The 20,508-nt window shown below is 35.1% G+C and overlaps 1 protein-coding gene across 2 annotated transcripts in view; it reads right to left on the bottom strand.

Moving 5' to 3' along the window:
* Positions 1 to 20,508, bottom strand: part of LOC100377675 (phosphatidylinositol 4,5-bisphosphate 3-kinase catalytic subunit alpha isoform-like) — a 39,046-nt gene that overhangs the window by 11,272 nt on the left and 7,266 nt on the right. The window contains exons 1-9 of one of the 2 annotated variants that reach the window (XM_085490732.1): positions 18,367 to 18,584; positions 14,646 to 15,073; positions 12,667 to 12,876; positions 8,137 to 8,384; positions 5,694 to 5,918; positions 4,823 to 5,014; positions 3,902 to 4,153; positions 2,853 to 2,977; positions 1,897 to 2,143 (exon numbers count right to left, since the gene is read on the bottom strand). In XM_085490732.1, coding sequence (XP_085346858.1) covers positions 1,897 to 2,143; positions 2,853 to 2,977; positions 3,902 to 4,153; positions 4,823 to 5,014; positions 5,694 to 5,918; positions 8,137 to 8,384; positions 12,667 to 12,876; positions 14,646 to 14,991 — 1,845 coding nt within the window. In that variant the 5' untranslated portion in view covers positions 14,992 to 15,073; positions 18,367 to 18,584. Of the gene's footprint in view, positions 1 to 1,896; positions 2,144 to 2,852; positions 2,978 to 3,901; positions 4,154 to 4,822; positions 5,015 to 5,693; positions 5,919 to 8,136; positions 8,385 to 12,666; positions 12,877 to 14,645; positions 15,074 to 18,366; positions 18,585 to 20,508 lie in introns of those variants that run through there. The other variant, XM_085490731.1, reaches the window with a different exon arrangement.

The raw sequence follows: 20,508 nt of genomic DNA, 5'->3' as shown, positions 1-20,508 counted from the left end.
CTGTACCTGCACTTATTGTATAGGATACTATATTATCTACTACTGTACCTGCACTAACTGTATAGGATACTATATTATCTACTACTGTACCTGCACTTACTGTATAGGATACTATATTATCTACTACTGTACCTGCACTTATTGTATAGGATACTATATTATCTACTACTGTACCTGCACTAACTGTATAGGATACTATATTATCTACTACTGTACCTGCACTAACTGTATAGGATACTATATTATCTACTACTGTACCTGCACTTACTGTATAGGATACTATATTATCTACTACTGTACCTGCACTTACTGTATAGGATACTATATTATCTACTACTGTACCTGCACTTACTGTATAGGATACTATATTATCTACTACTGTACCTGCACTTACTGTATAGGATACTATATTATCTACTACTGTACCTGCACTAACTGTATAGGATACTATATTATCTACCACTGTACCTGCACTAACTGTATAGGATACTATATTATCTACTACTGTACCTGCACTTACTGTATAGGATACTATATTATCTACTACTGTACCTGCACTAACTGTATAGGATACTATATTATCTACCACTGTACCTGCACTAACTGTATAGGATACTATATTATCTACTACTGTACCTGCACTTACTGTATAGGATACTATATTATCTACTACTGTACCTGCACTAACTGTATAGGATACTATATTATCTACTACTGTACCTGCACTAACTGTATAGGATACTATATTATCTACTACTGTACCTGCACTTACTGTATAGGATACTATATTATCTACTACTGTACCTGCACTAACTGTATAGGATACTATATTATCTACTACTGTACCTGCACTAACTGTATAGGATACTATATTATCTACTACTGTACCTGCACTTACTGTATAGGATACTATATTATCTACTACTGTACCTGCACTTATTGTATAGGATACTATATTATCTACTACTGTACCTGCACTAACTGTATAGGATACTATATTATCTACTACTGTACCTGCACTTACTGTATAGGATACTATATTATCTACTACTGTACCTGCACTAACTGTATAGGATACTATATTATCTACTACTGTACCTGCACTTATTGTATAGGATACTATATTATCTACCACTGTACCTGCACTAACTGTATAGGATACTATATTATCTACTACTGTACCTGCACTTACTGTATAGGATACTATATTATCTACTACTGTACCTGCACTAACTGTATAGGATACTATATTATCTACTACTGTACCTGCACTAACTGTATAGGATACTATATTATCTACTACTGTACCTGCACTTACTGTATAGGATACTATATTATCTACTACTGTACCTGCACTAACTGTATAGGATACTATATTATCTACTACTGTACCTGCACTAACTGTATAGGATACTATATTATCTACTACTGTACCTGCACTTACTGTATAGGATACTATATTATCTACTACTGTACCTGCACTTATTGTATAGGATACTATATTATCTACTACTGTACCTGCACTAACTGTATAGGATACTATATTATCTACTACTGTACCTGCACTTACTGTATAGGATACTATATTATCTACTACTGTACCTGCACTAACTGTATAGGATACTATATTATCTACTACTGTACCTGCACTTATTGTATAGGATACTATATTATCTACTACTGTACCTGCACTTACTGTATAGGATACTATATTATCTACTACTGTACCTGCACTAACTGTATAGGATACTATATTATCTACTACTGTACCTGCACTTATTGTATAGGATACTATATTATCTACTACTGTACCTGCACTTACTGTATAGGATACTATATTATCTACTACTGTACCTGCACTTACTGTATAGGATACTATATTATCTACTACTGTACCTGCACTAACTGTATAAGGTACTGAGAAAGTTTCTCATCAGACAGTTTTGCTTCCAAACACTGCACAGCAAAGGTCCTCACACCAGCATCAGCATAACTGCAGTCTAATAGCTCAATGGCAACCTCAGGTTCAACAGTCGGCCAATCTTTTAGAAGGACATACATTTGTGCTACTTTCTCCCTGTTACACCACTCCACAGAGTTCAGTAGTTTTGGTAACGATTCCGATCGCACCTGGCAGTAAGATCTGGATCATAAAATACAGTCAAGTCAAGACGAGTGTGAAGACAGCATTTGGTTCGATTCGCGTTCGTTTCGCGTTTGATTGACGTACAAATTAAAATACCTGAAATTGCTATATATCAACATTTGAGTGAATTATAGGTATTTCAGTGGACGTTTCAATCGAACGTGAATTAAACGCAAATCAAATGTGAATTAAACGCGAATCGAACCAAACACTGTCTTCACACTCGTCAAGTCAAGTAGAGTTTGGGAATCTCTGGTTGTTTGGAGGAATGGAGATGATGGTGATATATACTTCCGATCATCAGCAATATGCAGTTTTAGGTCGATATTTTAGAATACCGGCTGCAATTTAGTTCTGAACATGTCATCTTCTAGCTTAGTAACTAGACAAACTATTATATTAGTATATTTTATTGTTTTGTCAAGAAGTCACAATGGATTTCATGAAATATGTTCCTGTCAATGCAACGTACAGTAGATAATTTAATGTGAAATCAGGCACTCATGTAATATAAAGCGAAAATTATGTTTGTAGAACGAGGAAGGTGATTAAAATCAAAACAGCTATGAGGAACTACCTTGTCTCTTGTGGAAAACAAAGTAGTTCCTCTAGGGATACTGGGTTGAAAACTGCTGGATTAATTTTGAATACCTCCCATACATAAACACACATAGGGGGCACACTGGACTAACACAATCATGCATACCTGTGTTTCCATAGTAACTCCTTATCTTGTAATGTCATTTCTAATGTAGATAAGGGGTCTTTTGTTATGACTATATCAAGTCTTTCCACATCTTTATCTGTTGGTACAGCACAAGAATCAGTGTCCTGGAAAAAAATACAACATACATGAATTGTTTTCATTTCCCCAACCCCAATATCTGTTATATATTAAACATTTAAATTTAACATCACAAAATCAGAAACATGTACTGTACTTGACTCATTTTAATAGCGCCCACAGTTGACTAAGCACATATCTCCAACCCCCCACCACCCTAGCATTTGGTGGATTTTGATTTTTAGGTAAAGTTTGACTTATTGCCCATTCCCTTCTAAAACACCCCAAATATGACTGTTAAGTCACAAAACCTGGTTTACAGGTTTCCTTCTGATCACAAATCTGTATTTACTGTAAAATTCCATCATTAGTAGTGATTTAGTTGCATGGGTGTACATTTGGCTAAATAGTGCTGTGATGCAATCAGTCATTGCTGGCAATGTACTGTAATGGACTGAGCATATTTGGTTGAATCACTAAAATGTAATGTGCAACCAAAATCCAGTATGTAGAATCAATGTAGTGAGTTTCAACAAAATCATCTCAGAAAAACAGTTAACCCAACCATGTATGATCATGATACAAAGTTTGAATGACATTTCCGTATTCATCTCTGAAGTATCAGAATTTTGTGGATCAAAGGGCAACACAATTTGATGTGCATATATAAGCCATCATACATAGTCTGTGTATAATTGTGACTGATCAAAATATGTCAGAGAAATGGGTCGAGCTATATGGAACGCAAACGTCCTTGATTTTGAACTTCTTCCGAAATGGGGACTACGGTAATCAATGACAATGGAATTTGTTTCTTTGAATATTCTTTTTACTTTCCTAGAGAGTTAATCTTGTAAAACATTTTATGAACATGCTGACCAGGAACATTCATTGGGGGGGGGGGGGGGGGCTTGTATTATTGCCAGTTAAAGTTGGTGTACAAAATATTAACTTTAACATTCCACACTAACCATGATTTCTCTGACAAGACCTTGAATTTCGGTGTATGACGGGAATGTGACAGGGTTTGTAGCGAGTCTATCAAATTCCAGCTCTAGGCACGGCATATCCATGTCCGGATTTGATCCAGTACGACGAAATGGAAACAGAATACCATCTGCTTCTTGTGGTACCGGCCAAAGATACAAACTCATGTTTCCAGATTGTAAGCGGTTGAGGTAATCAAACAAGTTCACATTACCCCACGCCAAAGCAACCTTCTCCTGTGAAGACACAAAACAACAACTTTAGTTAGTGTAAAAAACTACTAACCACCGCTACATTTAAATGGTATGTCCCATATTATACATACTAGTACTGCAAAACATGTCTTTTTAGCCAGCATGTTATTTTAGCTAATTTAGCTAATTCAAGATGTCGCTTATTTATTAGAAAGTATATTCTCACAATGAGAATACAGCTAAATTAAGATTATGTTAATGTATGCATGGAGTCAAGTTTTAAAACTAATAAAGAACATAATACATTGGGTTTTTTTCTGAGCAGGAGGCATATCAGGAATTCATTATAAAGGTGTTCATTATAAAAACATTAACAGTGTATTGTAAAACATGGCATAATCAGTCACACACAAAATGGTCACATACTATCACATATTTTAGCATAGGGGTTTAATATGTTCCAAATAAAGCATTCTTTACTGAAGTATTGTATGAACACACAGTTTTTTACAAATTTAATAAATTTCTTTGACTGTTAAAGAACCCAAATTCCTGACTATGAAATCAGTATACTGATGATTGGAATTCCTCCTTCGTTCAATAGTGCAATTGAATTGTCAAACTCAAACCATTCAATACTGTGGTACATTCGACCTGCTTATTAAATTAAAATTATTAACAAACTTATTGAATTTTTATACTTTATTTTACCTCTTTCCGTGCTTTCCGTCGTGATGTAGAACAAATAGAAAGACACAAGCGTGCATTCCGAGGAATATCTTGTACACGTAAATTATAGGTAAGCCATTCATTCCATAATGGTGTAGAACAGGGTACTTGTTTGGTATTGACGCATTCACAAAGTGATTCGTTGCCATGGTAAATGCCACTATGTACATGTATCTAGAAAACAATAAGAAGTCTGAGATCAGTTTATACAAACAATTTATTTTAAATAAACCATTTTTGATTTTAGAAAAATCCTGGTATAAATTTGATCAAATCAATAAACATCTCAAATGTAATGTAATGATGACAATGATTGGGTTCTTAAGACAGGGAATCACCTCTATGAATTCATGCCCGAGGGGTGGGGGTGTCCTTAAAACAGGAAGTTGCATGACATTTCATCTGTATAATAAAAGCCCTTGCATTATCGAATCTTGGCTTAAAGTACTCTCACTCAGCCAACATTCATCCCAGGGATTTTTTAAAACAAGGGAACAGGAGCGCAGTGCCCTCATGCCATGGTCATGCGTCCTCTTACCCTGGGGAGCAGGTCCTCTGGCAACCATAAAATTCTGATTGACCAGGGATCACATGTGGCCACAGTCTTCAACTGTGACCTGTCTGATAGTAATTTTGGCTCCAAGGAAGCCACAGAATGCTTCATTTTAGCTTAGAATTATCAAAAATGGTAGGGAGAACCTTATCTCCCCTACTTGGTGGCTCCGCTGAATTGCAATGCTCCCTCTTGCAGTTTTTTTCTAGATAAACCCCTGCATCCATCATAGAAGTTACAACTTTGATTTTCTTGTCATTTCAGCGTAATATACAGCCATAAACCGCAGTCTTCGCTTACCTTATCAAACTCCTTTGCATTGACGTAAGTTGCACAAATTATTCGAATTCTTAGAAAAACTTCTACTTCCCATAGGGATATTATATTTGCATCGACAGTACCACCATGACGACGTGAATAAGATGGCATCACAAATTCATTTTTAGGTATTGTATTGTAAACTGATTCTTTAGACATTAACATCAACTGGGGGAGTGTGCCTTTTATTATGCATTGCTGGAGAAACTGAAACAAAAATAGAAAATTAAATTTATAATGGTCATTTACTCTGTACATGTATATGGCGAAAACACACAAGGTTGGAGTAATCAAAGTACAATTAGTAATCACACATACTAACAGTGTTTTACAATTTTATTTTACAAAAACTGTAATTCAACATTACTTTTGAAGTTGTTGTTTTAGAACTATAATTTATTGGACAAAAAGTTAATGAATTAATATTATGACAGAACCCCACACCCTCCCTGTGGCTTTCGTTGCGTATGGAAGTTATTTTCACGAGTGATGTGGTTATTCTGCGGCCGTACGCTGTGCGGCCTTTTGTGTTCCAAAGACAACTTCAAGAACTATCCACGAATAGATGTATTTAAAGTTTGCTCTTTTCCACATAAAAGGTTACAAAATTTGCAAATTTTATTATCCAAAAAGTACAAGTCACATTTTATTTGTTTGGTCCAAAATATAAGATTGAATTCAGTGAAAAATTACAGAAAATGTGAATAAATTTACCCTGTTTTGAACAGGAAAAAATAGGCTCTCAATAAGTTTTTATAGTTGCTATTCAGTTGACTTCTACACTTACACTCGTATAAAAAAATTATTTTCATCAAACATGCTAAATTGTAGAGAAATCAATTAACATTCAAATCTGTTCAGTCAATATATAAAGCATTGGTGAAATACCCTCTCTAATGGACAAAATGATAAAACTTTTGCGCTTATAAGATCGTCAGTAAAAAAGCAGGAAACCTTTTTCTAACCCAACTTCTACATCTTGCTTTTCTTTATAGTTATCACTCTGTGTTCTTTACATTCGGTGATAGTCTCCTGTTTTTGTACTGACAATCAGTTAAACAAAAATTCAAAAGCAGACAGACAGATAGGTTGAAATCGTAGGCTCCCTGTGTGTGACTTACACAAGAGCTAATAATCTTTAGAATTACATATCATACTGAATCACAGATAATCACCATGAATCACCATGGCAACCAGACTCATGGTATATTCATACAATGTGTAGAAATGTTGCTTCAGTTTAAAATGTCTTGCAAAGTGAAGGAAAACCTGTGTTACTATGGCTACTACACTACACTGTTTTATTACAGCAGACATCTGTGATTTGTAATTTGTTCTATATCAAAGACAAAATTTTTTTAAGTCCACCTTTATGGAATCCCTTGTCCAAAAACAGATGGTTTAAACAGTATTCAGTTTACAGTGTTCAGCTCTGATCAGATTCATTTAACACAGGATTTAAACAGTGTTCAGTTCACAGTGTTCACCTCTGAACAGATTCATTTAACACAGGGTTTAAACAGTGTTCAGTTTACAGTGTTCACCTCTGAACAGATTCATTTAACACAGGGTTTAAACAGTGTTCAGTTTACAGTGTTAACATCTGAACAGATTCATTTAACAGAGGGTTTAAACACGGTTCAGTTTACAGTGTTCACATCTGAACAGTTTCATTTAACACAGGGTTTAAACACGGTTCAGTTTACAGTGTTCACCTCTGAACAGATTCATTTAACATAGGGTTTAAACATGGTTCAGTTTAGTGTTCAGCTCTGAACAGATTCATTTAACACAGGGTTTAAAGGCCCAGGTATACTATAAATACGCTCCTAAACAATAGGGGTCATTTCCTTGCTTGTCACGCTGTAGTAAACAGCTCCAGCCAAGCTCCGGTAAAAACGTGTTTTCTCGAACTTACAGGTCGATTATGTCGTGCCAAAGTGGATGCATGTGACTATGAATATCACAGTAGTGACTGTGTGTAATATTTATGACAATAAATTATGTACGAGCTGAGATTTTGGCGGATAAAAGTAAAGAACATGAACCGGGGAAAGGGATGCGCGACTAATCTTGAATAATTACTACTGTCAATCAAAGTCATGTGATGTTGGACCGCTGAAACAGGATGCATCATAGGCTACGCAAGTGATTAACACCATGCATTAGAATAGCCACACCTCCAATTCACACTTGCCCGGGGCAAGTGAATTGGGCCTTTAAACAGTGTTCAGTTAGGACAAGTCAGTTTGAATAACTTCAGTTTACACAGGATTATGTTAGGATGGTTTAGTACACACACAAAACGTTCAGTTTACACAGAGATTAGTTTGGATGGTATATTTTTAAAAAGTATTTTTGATTGTTATACAAATATTGTCAGTAACCTAAACCTCCATTTTAAATAATAAATAAAACTACTCACCTTATACTGTGTGATTGGATAATTGCCAAGAAGATATTCTCCACATCCGCATACTTTTAAAACATATGTTCCTTTATATTCTTCCACACACCTCTGTTGTTGCGTCGGGGTCAAGTCCATACTACGTGTCTTCTTACGTATCGTCTCGGCTATCAGATCAATTGGCATTGCATCGTGGGTTATTTTTACTGTGTATTTTTGTTTATCTCCAGCGGCAGAAATGACCCATATGCAAATAATTACACATCCTGTTGATAACAAACAACAACAAAATTATTAAGTCATTTATATAGTTATCTAAATGGAAATCAAGTTAAAAGACCTATTAGGAGTGGGAGTAAACACAGAAATTTCCGGAAAGTTAAATTTCAAGTGAGTTATTAAAAGCAAAGACAAACCTAGGAGTCTCAAAACTAATTATTGAATTATGAACTTTCAGTTATTACTCAATACAAAATGGCTGCCAGAGTAAGGTTTAAACAGTGGGAAAATCACAAGTAAACATTTCCATGGCAACAAGTATGGGTAACTTTTCTTTTTATATATTCTGTGTCATTTATTAGTTGGAACATTCCACTCTTCAAAATATCATTTTTCTGGGAATATTATCAAAAACAGAAATAAACAAACATAAATTTTATCTAACTATAAAACATACATCTATGTGTTCATGAATTATTATGACTATAATGAAATATTGAGACTGATAATCTGTCTGCAAACACTGTTTTCTGAAGTATTTTTATTATAAATTGCAGGGATTACAAACATCTTGATTTCTATTGTAGTTTGTCTCAGGTCACCAGTATGAATCCTGTGTTATAGTATGTTAACAGCGTCCATAGCACCAACAGCCAAATGATTTCAAAGACTTTTCCAGACCTTTTCCTAAACTTTCTTGCATTTTTCCAAGACATTTTGACCCTTAATTCAGGCCAACATCATCACCAAAGCTCATCTGTTCTGAGGATATGGTAGTTCCCTGGAGAAAATGAGCCTTTCTAAAATGAATTAACAACTAAATTTAAAAACCTTTCAATTTTTTTTTTATTTTTCCTGTAATTTAAAGACAACTCAAAGACTTTCCAGACCTCAAAAAATCCAAAGACTTTCAAAGGATTTCCCCAACACTATGGACCTTGGTTAATACATCTGTAATATGTATTACTTTCCCCCAGGTGTTTGCCCCCACATGGAGACCAGAATTATTTCACATGCAATCATATCCGGGTAAGTCATTCTGAGTATGAAATACTAGGCTTTATTTATGTGAAGAAATATATTCTGTGAGTTGTTTGACATCAGAGATTCGACTCACGCACATCCATCTAGTTGTATTTTGTGTTATCTTGAGTTCCTGTAATCCTATACTCTAGAATACTAGAGAGTGTTATAAACTAGATGTGTGTAGAAAATTGATGAATCAATGTACTTCTGTGATTGAGATAAAGAAGTGTAATCTCAAGTACCGGCAGATAAATTCTCAGACCAAGTAATTAGTATTTAACCTTTTCACCACCAGACTTTCTCTCCCAAATGTTTCTGCACTTTCTTCTTGTATTCTTCAATATTTCTGGAAATGAATCCTAATTTTGGAGCCAACAGACAAAATTTGAGCCAATTCTTAGTTTTTACACAAAAAATTTGGATATTTTTGTCCCAATCTTTTGAAAGGAAACGCAGACTATAAACAGAACTATTTAGTGAATTTGTGATGACAAGAGGGACCTGGTGGTGACAAGGTTAAATCGAGAAGTGAAAACTGATTAGCCTTCAGTTGCTTTAAAACTCCTAGTGAATATGTTCTATTAATAGCACTGAAAACTTTCTAGTAAAATTATGCCATAAATAATAATTTTTGCAGCAAAAACTAATTAATACATCTACCTTTGTTTTCTAAATGTATACCATTGAAACTAAGTAAGTGGTACTAACTATAGACCCTCTAAAAGAGAGTCTATGTACTAACTGAATCAATCATAAACCACAGTATTCAAATTAGCTAATTAATATTCACAAACTAAGACACACAGAAATATATGGACATGTTCGTATCACATCATGCTATAATTATTAAGTTTCAGCGTCATTCAGATCTTGAACCATAAAACAAATACAAAAATGTTGAAACCACCTGATCATTATGCAAATAAGCTACTTAGTATTCATAGCATTGCATAACATACTCACAGATCTCTCATTACACCATCTGTGAACCAAACTTCAATGAAAATAAGTCAATATTATTATGCAAATAAGCTACTTAATGTTCATAGCATTGCATAACATACTCATCAGATCTCTCATTACTTCATCTGTGAACCAAACTTCAATGAAAATAAGTCAATATTATTATGCAAATGAGCTACTTAAAATTCATAGCATTGTGTAAAAATGTAGAACTTTTTAAAGCAGACAAAATGACTCTGGACTATTAAATAAATGTTTGTGCTGCCTGTCATATTCACACAGGTTAAATAACATTGACTAATTCAATCAGATTTACATACAACATTCTAGAATTACATGAGAATACAAATCTTTTTGTTAGGTTACCATGGCAACCAGAATAATTACATAATAGTTTGATTGAATCATTCTGAAGTGGCAGCCTGAAATCGTCTGAAAATGTAAATTTTTCAATAATATAGTACAGTTATACATAAGTAGCTTTTGATTGTCAGTCATCATCAAGCAGGACAGAAAATAGGACTACACAAATGTTTTGTTAAAAATGATCTCATCATATGACCAAAATGTGTTGAATCTCAGCTGGCAAGTACTAACATCCATGTAACACAATTATTTCTAAGTTTTGTTTCAAACCTCCTGGGAAATGTCATTCAATGTGAAATACAATTACAAATACAAGTCCACCTGAGGTATCTGTATACTGAGTGTCATAGCAATGGGATTATCAATAAAATATCACTTTTTATCAATATTCATCAAAATTAGAGAATTGAAGATATTATCACAAAATGAACAAATCTGAGTTAGGTTTGCCTAAGGTATACCAAATATCAAAGCAATAATTGTAGTCTTCAAGAAGAAGTCGAAAAAGTAAAAAGTTAACACGGTCTATGGCGACGACGAACAATCACTCATACAATAAGCTCTGCTCGACAAAGTTGACAGCGAAGCTAAAAATGACAAAAATATTCACTGAAACTCAAGAATTGAAGATATTTGCAGAACATATAAACAAACCTGAGAGAGCTCCACCCATAGTACATGTCGTTGTATATAGCAAGTCTCAAACTATCGTAATCCAACTTTCACTTTCAAGAAGTCAAAATGTGAAAAGGTGACACGACACGGTCGTCTACAACAATGGACAATCAGTATATGACTACATGTAGCTCCGCTCAACAAAATGAACAGCAGAGATAAAAATAATAGTACAGCAACATTCTGAACAAAATTTGGCAAGTAAAATACTAGCTAACATGTTCCACAAGTAATAATACATGTACTGTATTAATCTCAATGTCACTTAGAAAATAATATGACATGGAATGTATAAAAGTTATGAAATAATATTGCATTAATATATATATAAGCAGGTGAGGAAAACCCTGAACTTGTCAGATTTTGTATTTATACTCATGACATATCATTTAATACACTTATCTAATTGACAGATCTTTGAGGGTATATTACTAACATCAGGTTCTCATTATCAACAGTTCAATGTCTTCATTATGTGCAGTTACCGGTAATTCTATGTCTAACATTTTTTTCTTTCAGCATTTTACCCCATTTCTTGAAAATTGCACTTGTTAATTATTTGAACTTCATTGACATTTCATTTTATTCTAGTTTGTTAACACAATGACAGTCATAGGCATAAATGTGTTTATTGGTACACAAATGTAGACAATCATCACATTTTCAAGCCAAATATTTTCTGTGAAAATATTTTACAAATTTCATAAATTTTTCTAGTTAGACATATTAAATTGAAATTCTGGTCAAAATGTATGAGAAAAGAAGAAATTACTCAAAAACTAAGTTAACAATGTGAATCAGAAGATCAAAGTTCACAGAGTATCACTATTGGAGCAACCTGTTCACAATTAATTGTAAATTACCCAATAAATAATATATTCTCATTCGCCAGAATACTAATAAATAAGGTGGACTGAATTGACAGCATGTAATTTAACACACAGCCTATTTATTCTTTATGGTATAGTCATCAGCAAACCCTATGAAAATTACCAATCATTGATCATGAAACAAAAAAGCAGAATCTGGGATGGTACAAGCCATATGATTGGTTCTTTTCCAATGGTGTGCCAAACATCTCACAGTACCATAAACAGTTTTTAAACAATTTAGCAACTCAGGAAGAATCAAAATGTTGTTGCAGTGAATCGTGAATCAGTATTCTTCGGACAATAAGTGACTTTCAAAAAATGTCATTCATTTAAAAAAAACTTGTTTCCATACTCATCACTTTTGCACACTAATGATACAATTCAATGTTTTGTGGATTCTTCAAGCTAAAGAAAACTACATTCTTACCATTATCTAATTTACTTGCAATATGATCTGGTAGTTCGCTGGAAGATTCCACACTAGGTGGGTAGACATGCAAAGACTGGGTTTCCATTCCTCCTGCTTCCCTATTTTCAATCACTTCCTTGCACATGTACAAAATATTACGTCGGAAGTCCACCACTTCAAGATCTTTGACAGAATCAAAGTCGTTCACAGACATACCCAAAGCCATTGCTGAATAGAGAAAACAATTCATTTGAATGCAGGCTCATCGCATACTCTCCCAAAATACAGTGTACAGTTGTATACATGTATGAAACCTAATTTTGTGTGTAACATATTGATGAAATAAATTATGTGGCACCAAAGGTAATTGTAGGTATTAACAATTGCAGTCAGATTAGGAGCACTGTTTGCCTTATGATGGCGCTGTTTGCCTTATGATGGCGCTCAAGGGCATTTAGCCACATGTTGGCACTGTTTGCCTTATGATGGCACTCAAGGGCATTTAGTCACATGTTGGCACTGTTTGCCTTATGATGGCGCTCAAGGGCATTTAGCCACATGTTGGCACTGTTTGCCTCATGATGGCGCTCAAGGGCATTTAGCCACATGTTGGTACTGTTTGCCTCATGATGGCGCTCAAGGGCATTTAGCCACATGTTGGCACTGTTTGCCCCATGATGGCGTTCAAGGGCATTTAGCCACATGTTGGCACTGTTTGCCTTATGATGGCGCTCAAGGGCATTTAGCCACATGTTGGCACTGTTTGCCTTATGATGGCGCTCAAGGGCATTTAGCCACATGTTGGCACTGTTTGCCTTATGATGGCGCTGTTTGCCTTATGATGGCGCTCAAGGGCATTTAGCCACATGTTGGCACTGTTTGCCTCATGATGGCGCTCAAGGGCATTTAGCCACATGTTGGCACTGTTTGCCTCATGATGGCGCTCAAGGGCATTTAGCCACATGTTGGCACTGTTTGCCTCATGATGGCACTCAAGGGCATTTAGCCACATGTTGGCACTGTTTGCCTCATGATGGCGCTCAAGGGCATTTAGCCACATGTTGGCACTGTTTGCCTCACGATGGCGCTCAAGGGCATTTAGCCACATGTTGGCACTGTTTGCCTCATGATGGCGCTCAAGGGCATTTAGCCACATGTTGGTACTGTTTGCCTCATGATGGCGCTCAAGGGCATTTAGCCACATGTTGGCACTGTTTGCCTCATGATGGCGCTCAAGGGCATTTAGCCACATGTTGGCACTGTTTGCCTTATGATGGCGCTCAAGGGAATTTAGCCACATGTTGGCACTGTTTGCATTATGATGTTGCTTGAGAGGACTGTTAGCCATATGATAATCAAGGGCACTTTGCCTCATGATTGCCCAGTTTGCCTCATGATGGCACTTGAGGGGACTGTTTGCCTCATGATGGCACTTGAGGGGACTGTTTGCCTCATGATGGCACTTGAGGGGACTGTTTGCCTCATGATGACAATGTTCTGATTTGACTGAACACACCAATTCTCACATCTATAACTAGCTATTATACTAACCAATGGACTTGTTTCTTGTCTAACATTCAGTTTTACTACAATTCGTAAATTGACCCTCCTAAGACTAATTGACGTTGACCTTCTTAAGACTAATTGACGTTGACCTTCTTAAGACTAATTGACGTTGACCTTCTTAAGACTAATTGACGTTGACCTTTCTAAGACTTATTGTCATTGACCTTTGAAAGAGTAGGTAATTGACGTTGACCCTTCTAAAACTAATTGATTTGTCAATTGACCCATCAAGAGTGATTGACGTTGACCTTCTTAAGACCAATAAATGTTGACCTTTCTAAGACTAATTGATGTTGACCTTTCTAAGACTTATTGTCATTGACCCTTGAACTAGTAGGTAATTGACGTTGACCCTTCTAAAACTAATTGATCTGTCAATTGACCCTTCTAAGAGTAATTGACGTTGATCCTACTAAAAGTAATTGACTTACTTATATCATAGTTGACCATCTTTTCTTCTCTATTACCTTCCGGTTCTATAACTTTCAATAAAGGTTGGAAGAGCCTTAATTCACACAACCTTCTTGTTTCGTCATAAAATTCTTCCTGTTCTGCATCTTGTGTTATACTGACAAAAATATACGCTGTCTCTTCTTGTAACAGCCTGGCAAGTGGATACTTCTTGGCTTCTTTGAATAGATGGATTTTTATACTTGCAAGAGTCGCTTCTCGTAGACATTCCAGGGTGATCAGGATGCCAGTTGGTAAGAGACAGTCAACGGCAACCCGAGGGGGCATCAAATGAAGCCCCCACAACTCTCCCGATGATGGAGGCATTTTGGTAAAAATAAGTTATAAATCTCAAGAGGCAGCTACAATGTAGCAAAAACAGCTACTGACAATTTTCAAATGACCTCATCTGCAAATAAAAAAGTGGAAAAGATTCAATCAGTATGATTCTATAAAAATGTCATCATCGCATCTCTACTGCCAAACATTAATCACATCAATTGGATTTCAAACTCTAATCACATATAAACATAAAATAAGAAATCCTGATTTCTCACTTTAAATTTGTAATCATGTCCGGTATTATAACATATCAATATGCACAATATGATAACTTCAAAGTGTGGCAAAAAAATGTCTTTCTCCGGGGACAAAAAAAAAAGAATTCCTGAGAAGCTACCATTCTGAAAAATATATTCTGCAAATGAAAATATAGTTGTCCAACAAACAACTTTTGTGTTTTCACGAAAATAAAATGTGAATAAATATCATGCGAGAATCACACTAACTGTTGAAACAAAACATTGGTAATAATACTAAACAACAATTTTTTTAAATTCTAGGATGTTTTAGCATTTGTGAATGTAATCGACATTTTGTGTCACTGCTAAAATATTATGTTTGTCTCGCAAAAAGAAAGTGATTTTACAGTATCTAATAGTGTGATTATTGTATTTATTTTTTGTGGTTTTTATATTTGTTTGCCAAAATTTGCACCCCTTATAGTAAAACACACCATTACTTTTCCCGGAAAAATATTTCATGAGAAGATAACATGGGATATAATAAAATAAAGATTGATAAAGTCTGTTGGATTTCAACATTAGTAGTTTAGAGACAAAAATCCAAAAGTTACAATGAAGAAAAGAAATACACAGTGATTAGTAGTGTAAGCACTATATTCACTGATTCTACATAATAGGCATTTGTAGCATTTAGTTGCTTTATGTAACATCAAAACAGCTGTCAGATGGTAGGGTTAGGTACAGACAGCTGGAAAACCACCTGCATACAATTTTAAAGAAACAACATCATCATGTACATCACATATGCACACTAATTGTTCAGATTTTATACTACAACACGCAAATTACATGAACTATGCAGTGACGGCCACATACATGTATTACATGAACTATGCAGTGACGGTCACATACATGTATTACATGAACTATGTAGTTACGGTCACATACATGTATTACATGAACTATGTAGTGACGGCCACATACATGTATTACATGAACTATGCAGTGACGGCCACATACATGTATTACATGAACTATGCAGTGACGGCCACATACATGTATTACATGAAATATGTAGTTACGGTCACATACATGTATTACATGAACTATGTAGTGACGGCCACATACATGTATTACATGAACTATGCAGTGACGGCCACATACATGTATTACATGAACTATGCAGTGACGGCCACATACATGTATTACATGAACTATGTAGTGACGGCCACAAACATGTATTACATGAACTACATGTTGTATGCAGTGACGGCCACATACATGTATTACATAAACTATGCTGTTACGGTCACATACATGAACTATGCAGTGACGGCCACATACATGTATTACATGAACTATGCAGTGACGGCCACATACATGTATTACATGAACTATGTAGTTACGGACATACATGTATTGCATGAACTATGCAGTGACGGCCACATACATGTATTACATGAACTATGCTATTACGGACATACATGTATTACATGAACTATGCTGTTACGGTCACATACATGTATTACATGAACTATGCTGTTACGGTCACATACATGTATTACATGATTTATGCAATAACAGTCACATACATGTATTACATGAACTATGTAGTTACGGCCACATACATGTATTACATGAACTATGCTGTTACGGTCACATACATGTATTACATGAACTATGCTGTTACGGTCACATACATGTATTACATGAACTATGTAGTTACGGCCACATACATGTATCACATGAACTATGCAGTTACGGTCACATACATGTATTACATGAACTATGCAGTTATGGTCAAATACATGTATTACATGAACTATGCAGTAACGGTCACATACATGTATTACATCATTTATGCAATAACAGTCACATACATGTATTACATGAACTATGCAGTTACGGTCACATACATGTATTACATGAACTATGCAGTGACGGTCACATACATGTATTACATGAACTATGCAATAACAGTCACATACATGTATTACATGAACTATGCAGTAACGGTCACATTAATCCACTGCATAACTTTACTATTATTACATAGCTGTAATAAAGTATAAAAAGTATCATGCAAATTAAATAAATAATACATGTATGCATGAATTTCAATTAAAAACTAATCATATCTGGACATTAGAGCATCTACATTGTATTACTAAGTTTTATCAAAATCTAACAAGTGATTCTTTAGATATCAGACACACAGAAAAACTACAATTTCAATTTGGGGAGAAGAAGTTACCTTTGGAGACAGCACTGGATTGTTCAGAAAAAGCATCAGTATTACAGACTTTACAAATACTGGGTGTACTATGACCAGGAAGTGTGATAAATAAATATTTTTTTTTAGACAGAGTAAACATTATATCTGTGTTGAATTGAAACACATTTTTATATAAGCTTGCTGACCATGCTTCCTCTTAGAACAGGTCAAAGGTCAAGGCTTTGAATATAAATTAGCTAATTATAGTTTCATATCATGGTACTTGTTTTCATACATTTTTCTTTTTACACTGTATTTACTCCTGAAAAAGCAATATTTCTATACAAATATATAAGTAAAAAATGTGAAACTATCTATCTTATTTGTCTGAAAGATCCTCCTGGGTAATGTTTTGGATAATGTGTCATATTTTGAGAAATCACTGGAACTAAAACATTGCCCAGCACTTTTTCCCCAACATTGTTTGTAACAATCAACTGTGTTCATGCCAGGTGTTAACACAGACCAGCTTTTACCAACAAAAATTGTGGCTGCTGTTAATTTGCCCACCGAATTTACATAAAAACATTAAATGTATTCTATTATTTGTCAAAAAAGATTTAAATTTGTATCCTTTATCACCATATATGTTGATCAGATCTAGTTTGCAATGTCTTCAATATAACACAGTGCTACTCATATGAATGACCGTACAGATGGTCGGAAGTAACCACTATATCCCCTGCCGGCAATGTGTCAGGGGATAATAAGGACCAAAAGGAAAAAAGTATTGTATTTGAATACAAATTTGATGCAATCACCGTCTAGAAACTGAAATGGATAAAAGAAGCTTTATAAAACTCCAGACTATACATGTACATGTATGTTACAATGCAGTGAAGCAACACTCACCACAATTCATTGAATACCAGTCATCAATACATCATGTTGATATGTACCTACCTCTGATTCAAAGACAAGTCACCTGCATATTAAAGTCTCAATTTACTGTTTAGTTCCTTGATACTTTAGAAGAGAAACACTTCCTCATTTAGCACAATAAATGATTGATCAATCGTAACACATGTTACACGTACATGATGCAAGTATGTAAGCCCCTTCCTTATTGGTCAAACTAGCTTAGTCTTAAATTGTCTACATTTTACTGTACAAATACATGTAATCATTTCCTGCCATATAAAAGTTCATAGGGCTTCTGTAAGATTAGACTGAGAATTGCAAAATTAAACCACAGTTAAACTACACATGGCTTGTCCTTGATAAGTAAAGATGGGTCATATCACATTACATAGGTGCGACAGATCACAGCATAATATGAAAAGATGGTCTACAAATGGTAGGGATAATCATAGCATAGGATGGAGAAGGTCATTTATGCATACAGATTAACCATTCATCTTGGATAATAACCACCTAAGGGACGACGTCAAAAGATCGTTGTCGGATAAAAAACTTAATTCCTTTAGTTTTTTTCCAAACCCCCTACCCCCCACTGAAACTTAATTGATAACTATTGGTCATGGCGTCAGACTACATTCACCATTAAATACAAATTGACAATCGGACAGTAGTATTGCATAGCAGTTGGTTGTCGAGTGGGTGTAAAAAGATTTTACAAATGCACCTCATTTGACGCACAAATTTACACTCGAACCAAACCATTTTTCTATTTTTTTCCCTTTTCAGTTATTTCTGTCCATGATTAGATAGAAAAAAAAACGAACTACAAATACTCCAAGATTTTTTTGACTTCATTAAAAAATAAAATTGTTTTTGTAGGATGGAAACTTTTTGAGGTCCCCACCCCCAAATTAAAGGAAATATTAAGTTTTTTATCCGACATCGATCTTTTGACGTTGTCCCTAATTACATGTAGAATGTAGTAAAATATGGAAGTTACTCATAATGACTCTTTAAAGAAATAATTTAAAAGAATTCAAGTGTGCATTATGGACAGCAGAACAGAAACAAAAGTGTTGACGTTATCCATGCTGTTAATTTAAGTGTGCATTATGTACAGCAGAACAGAAACAAAAGTGTTGACGTTATCCATGCTGTTAATTCAAGTGTGCATTATGTACAGCAGAACAGAAACAAAAGTGTTGACGTTATCCATGCTGTTAATTTAAGTGTGCATTATGTACAGCAGAACAGAAACAAAAGTGTTGACGTTATCCATGCTGTTAATTCAAGTGTGCATTATGTACAGCAGAACAGAAACAAAAGTGTTGACGTTATCCATGCTGTTAATTCAAGTGTGCATTATGTACAGCAGAACAGAAACAAAAGTGTTGACGTTATCCATGCTGTTAATTTAAGTTTAAAGTGCCTGTGCAATGCCCACCCTCGCGTTTCCCATTTTAGATCCGTGTCCCACTGAAATGGGCAGTTATTGATTTTTTTGCTGAAAATGATTACTCGTATTCAAGTAAATTTGGGATATTTCTCGTGCTGTAGCCACGCCCACCTATCCTGAAACGGTCGACTGTTTCCGGATTTCCGACTCTCGCCGAAAGTGCGCCACCAAATGACAAAAATGTGAGAGGAAGTCATACCCCCGAGCCGTAATAACACTGGTCATTCAGTATAGTTTTAAACGATATACATTTTTCGGTCGGCGTTTTTTTTTTTTTTTTTTTTTTTTTGTCTATTTTATTTATTTTTTTTTAGAGAGTTTTTAGTTGTTGTGTTGTGTTGTGGGCAGTTGCAGTGAAACGTATAGTCATAGTGTAAGTATTCACACGTTTTCATAGGTACGACATCAGTGGACAAAATCCACTTAACGTAAACCTGGCGCAACACTTTTGAAAGAAATAGATTCCGGACCAGCCCATGATCACCGAGGCGGATTTTAGAAGAGAGAGAGAGACGTCGGCAAGTGTTTGCGATCGTGATCGTGATTATCGTTTAGTGTCTGTTAGGTATAAGGTAGCAATAATTTTGACAGTGACACGAAAACGAAGCGTCGGACAAACAGGAAATTACACAGCCCTTACACACTTCTAATTGTTTTCATTTTCGAAGGCTAAAAGTTTCTGAATTGTTTGGTGATTGGTGTTGAATGTCGAATTCAGACCTCTGTTC

The sequence above is a fragment of the Saccoglossus kowalevskii genome, chromosome 15 (assembly GCF_978046115.1).
Source record: "Saccoglossus kowalevskii chromosome 15, keSacKowa6.1, whole genome shotgun sequence".
Lineage (NCBI taxonomy): Eukaryota > Metazoa > Hemichordata > Enteropneusta > Harrimaniidae > Saccoglossus > Saccoglossus kowalevskii.
Note: the sequence above shows the minus strand (reverse complement) of the source record. Positions and strands in the feature narration are given on the sequence as shown.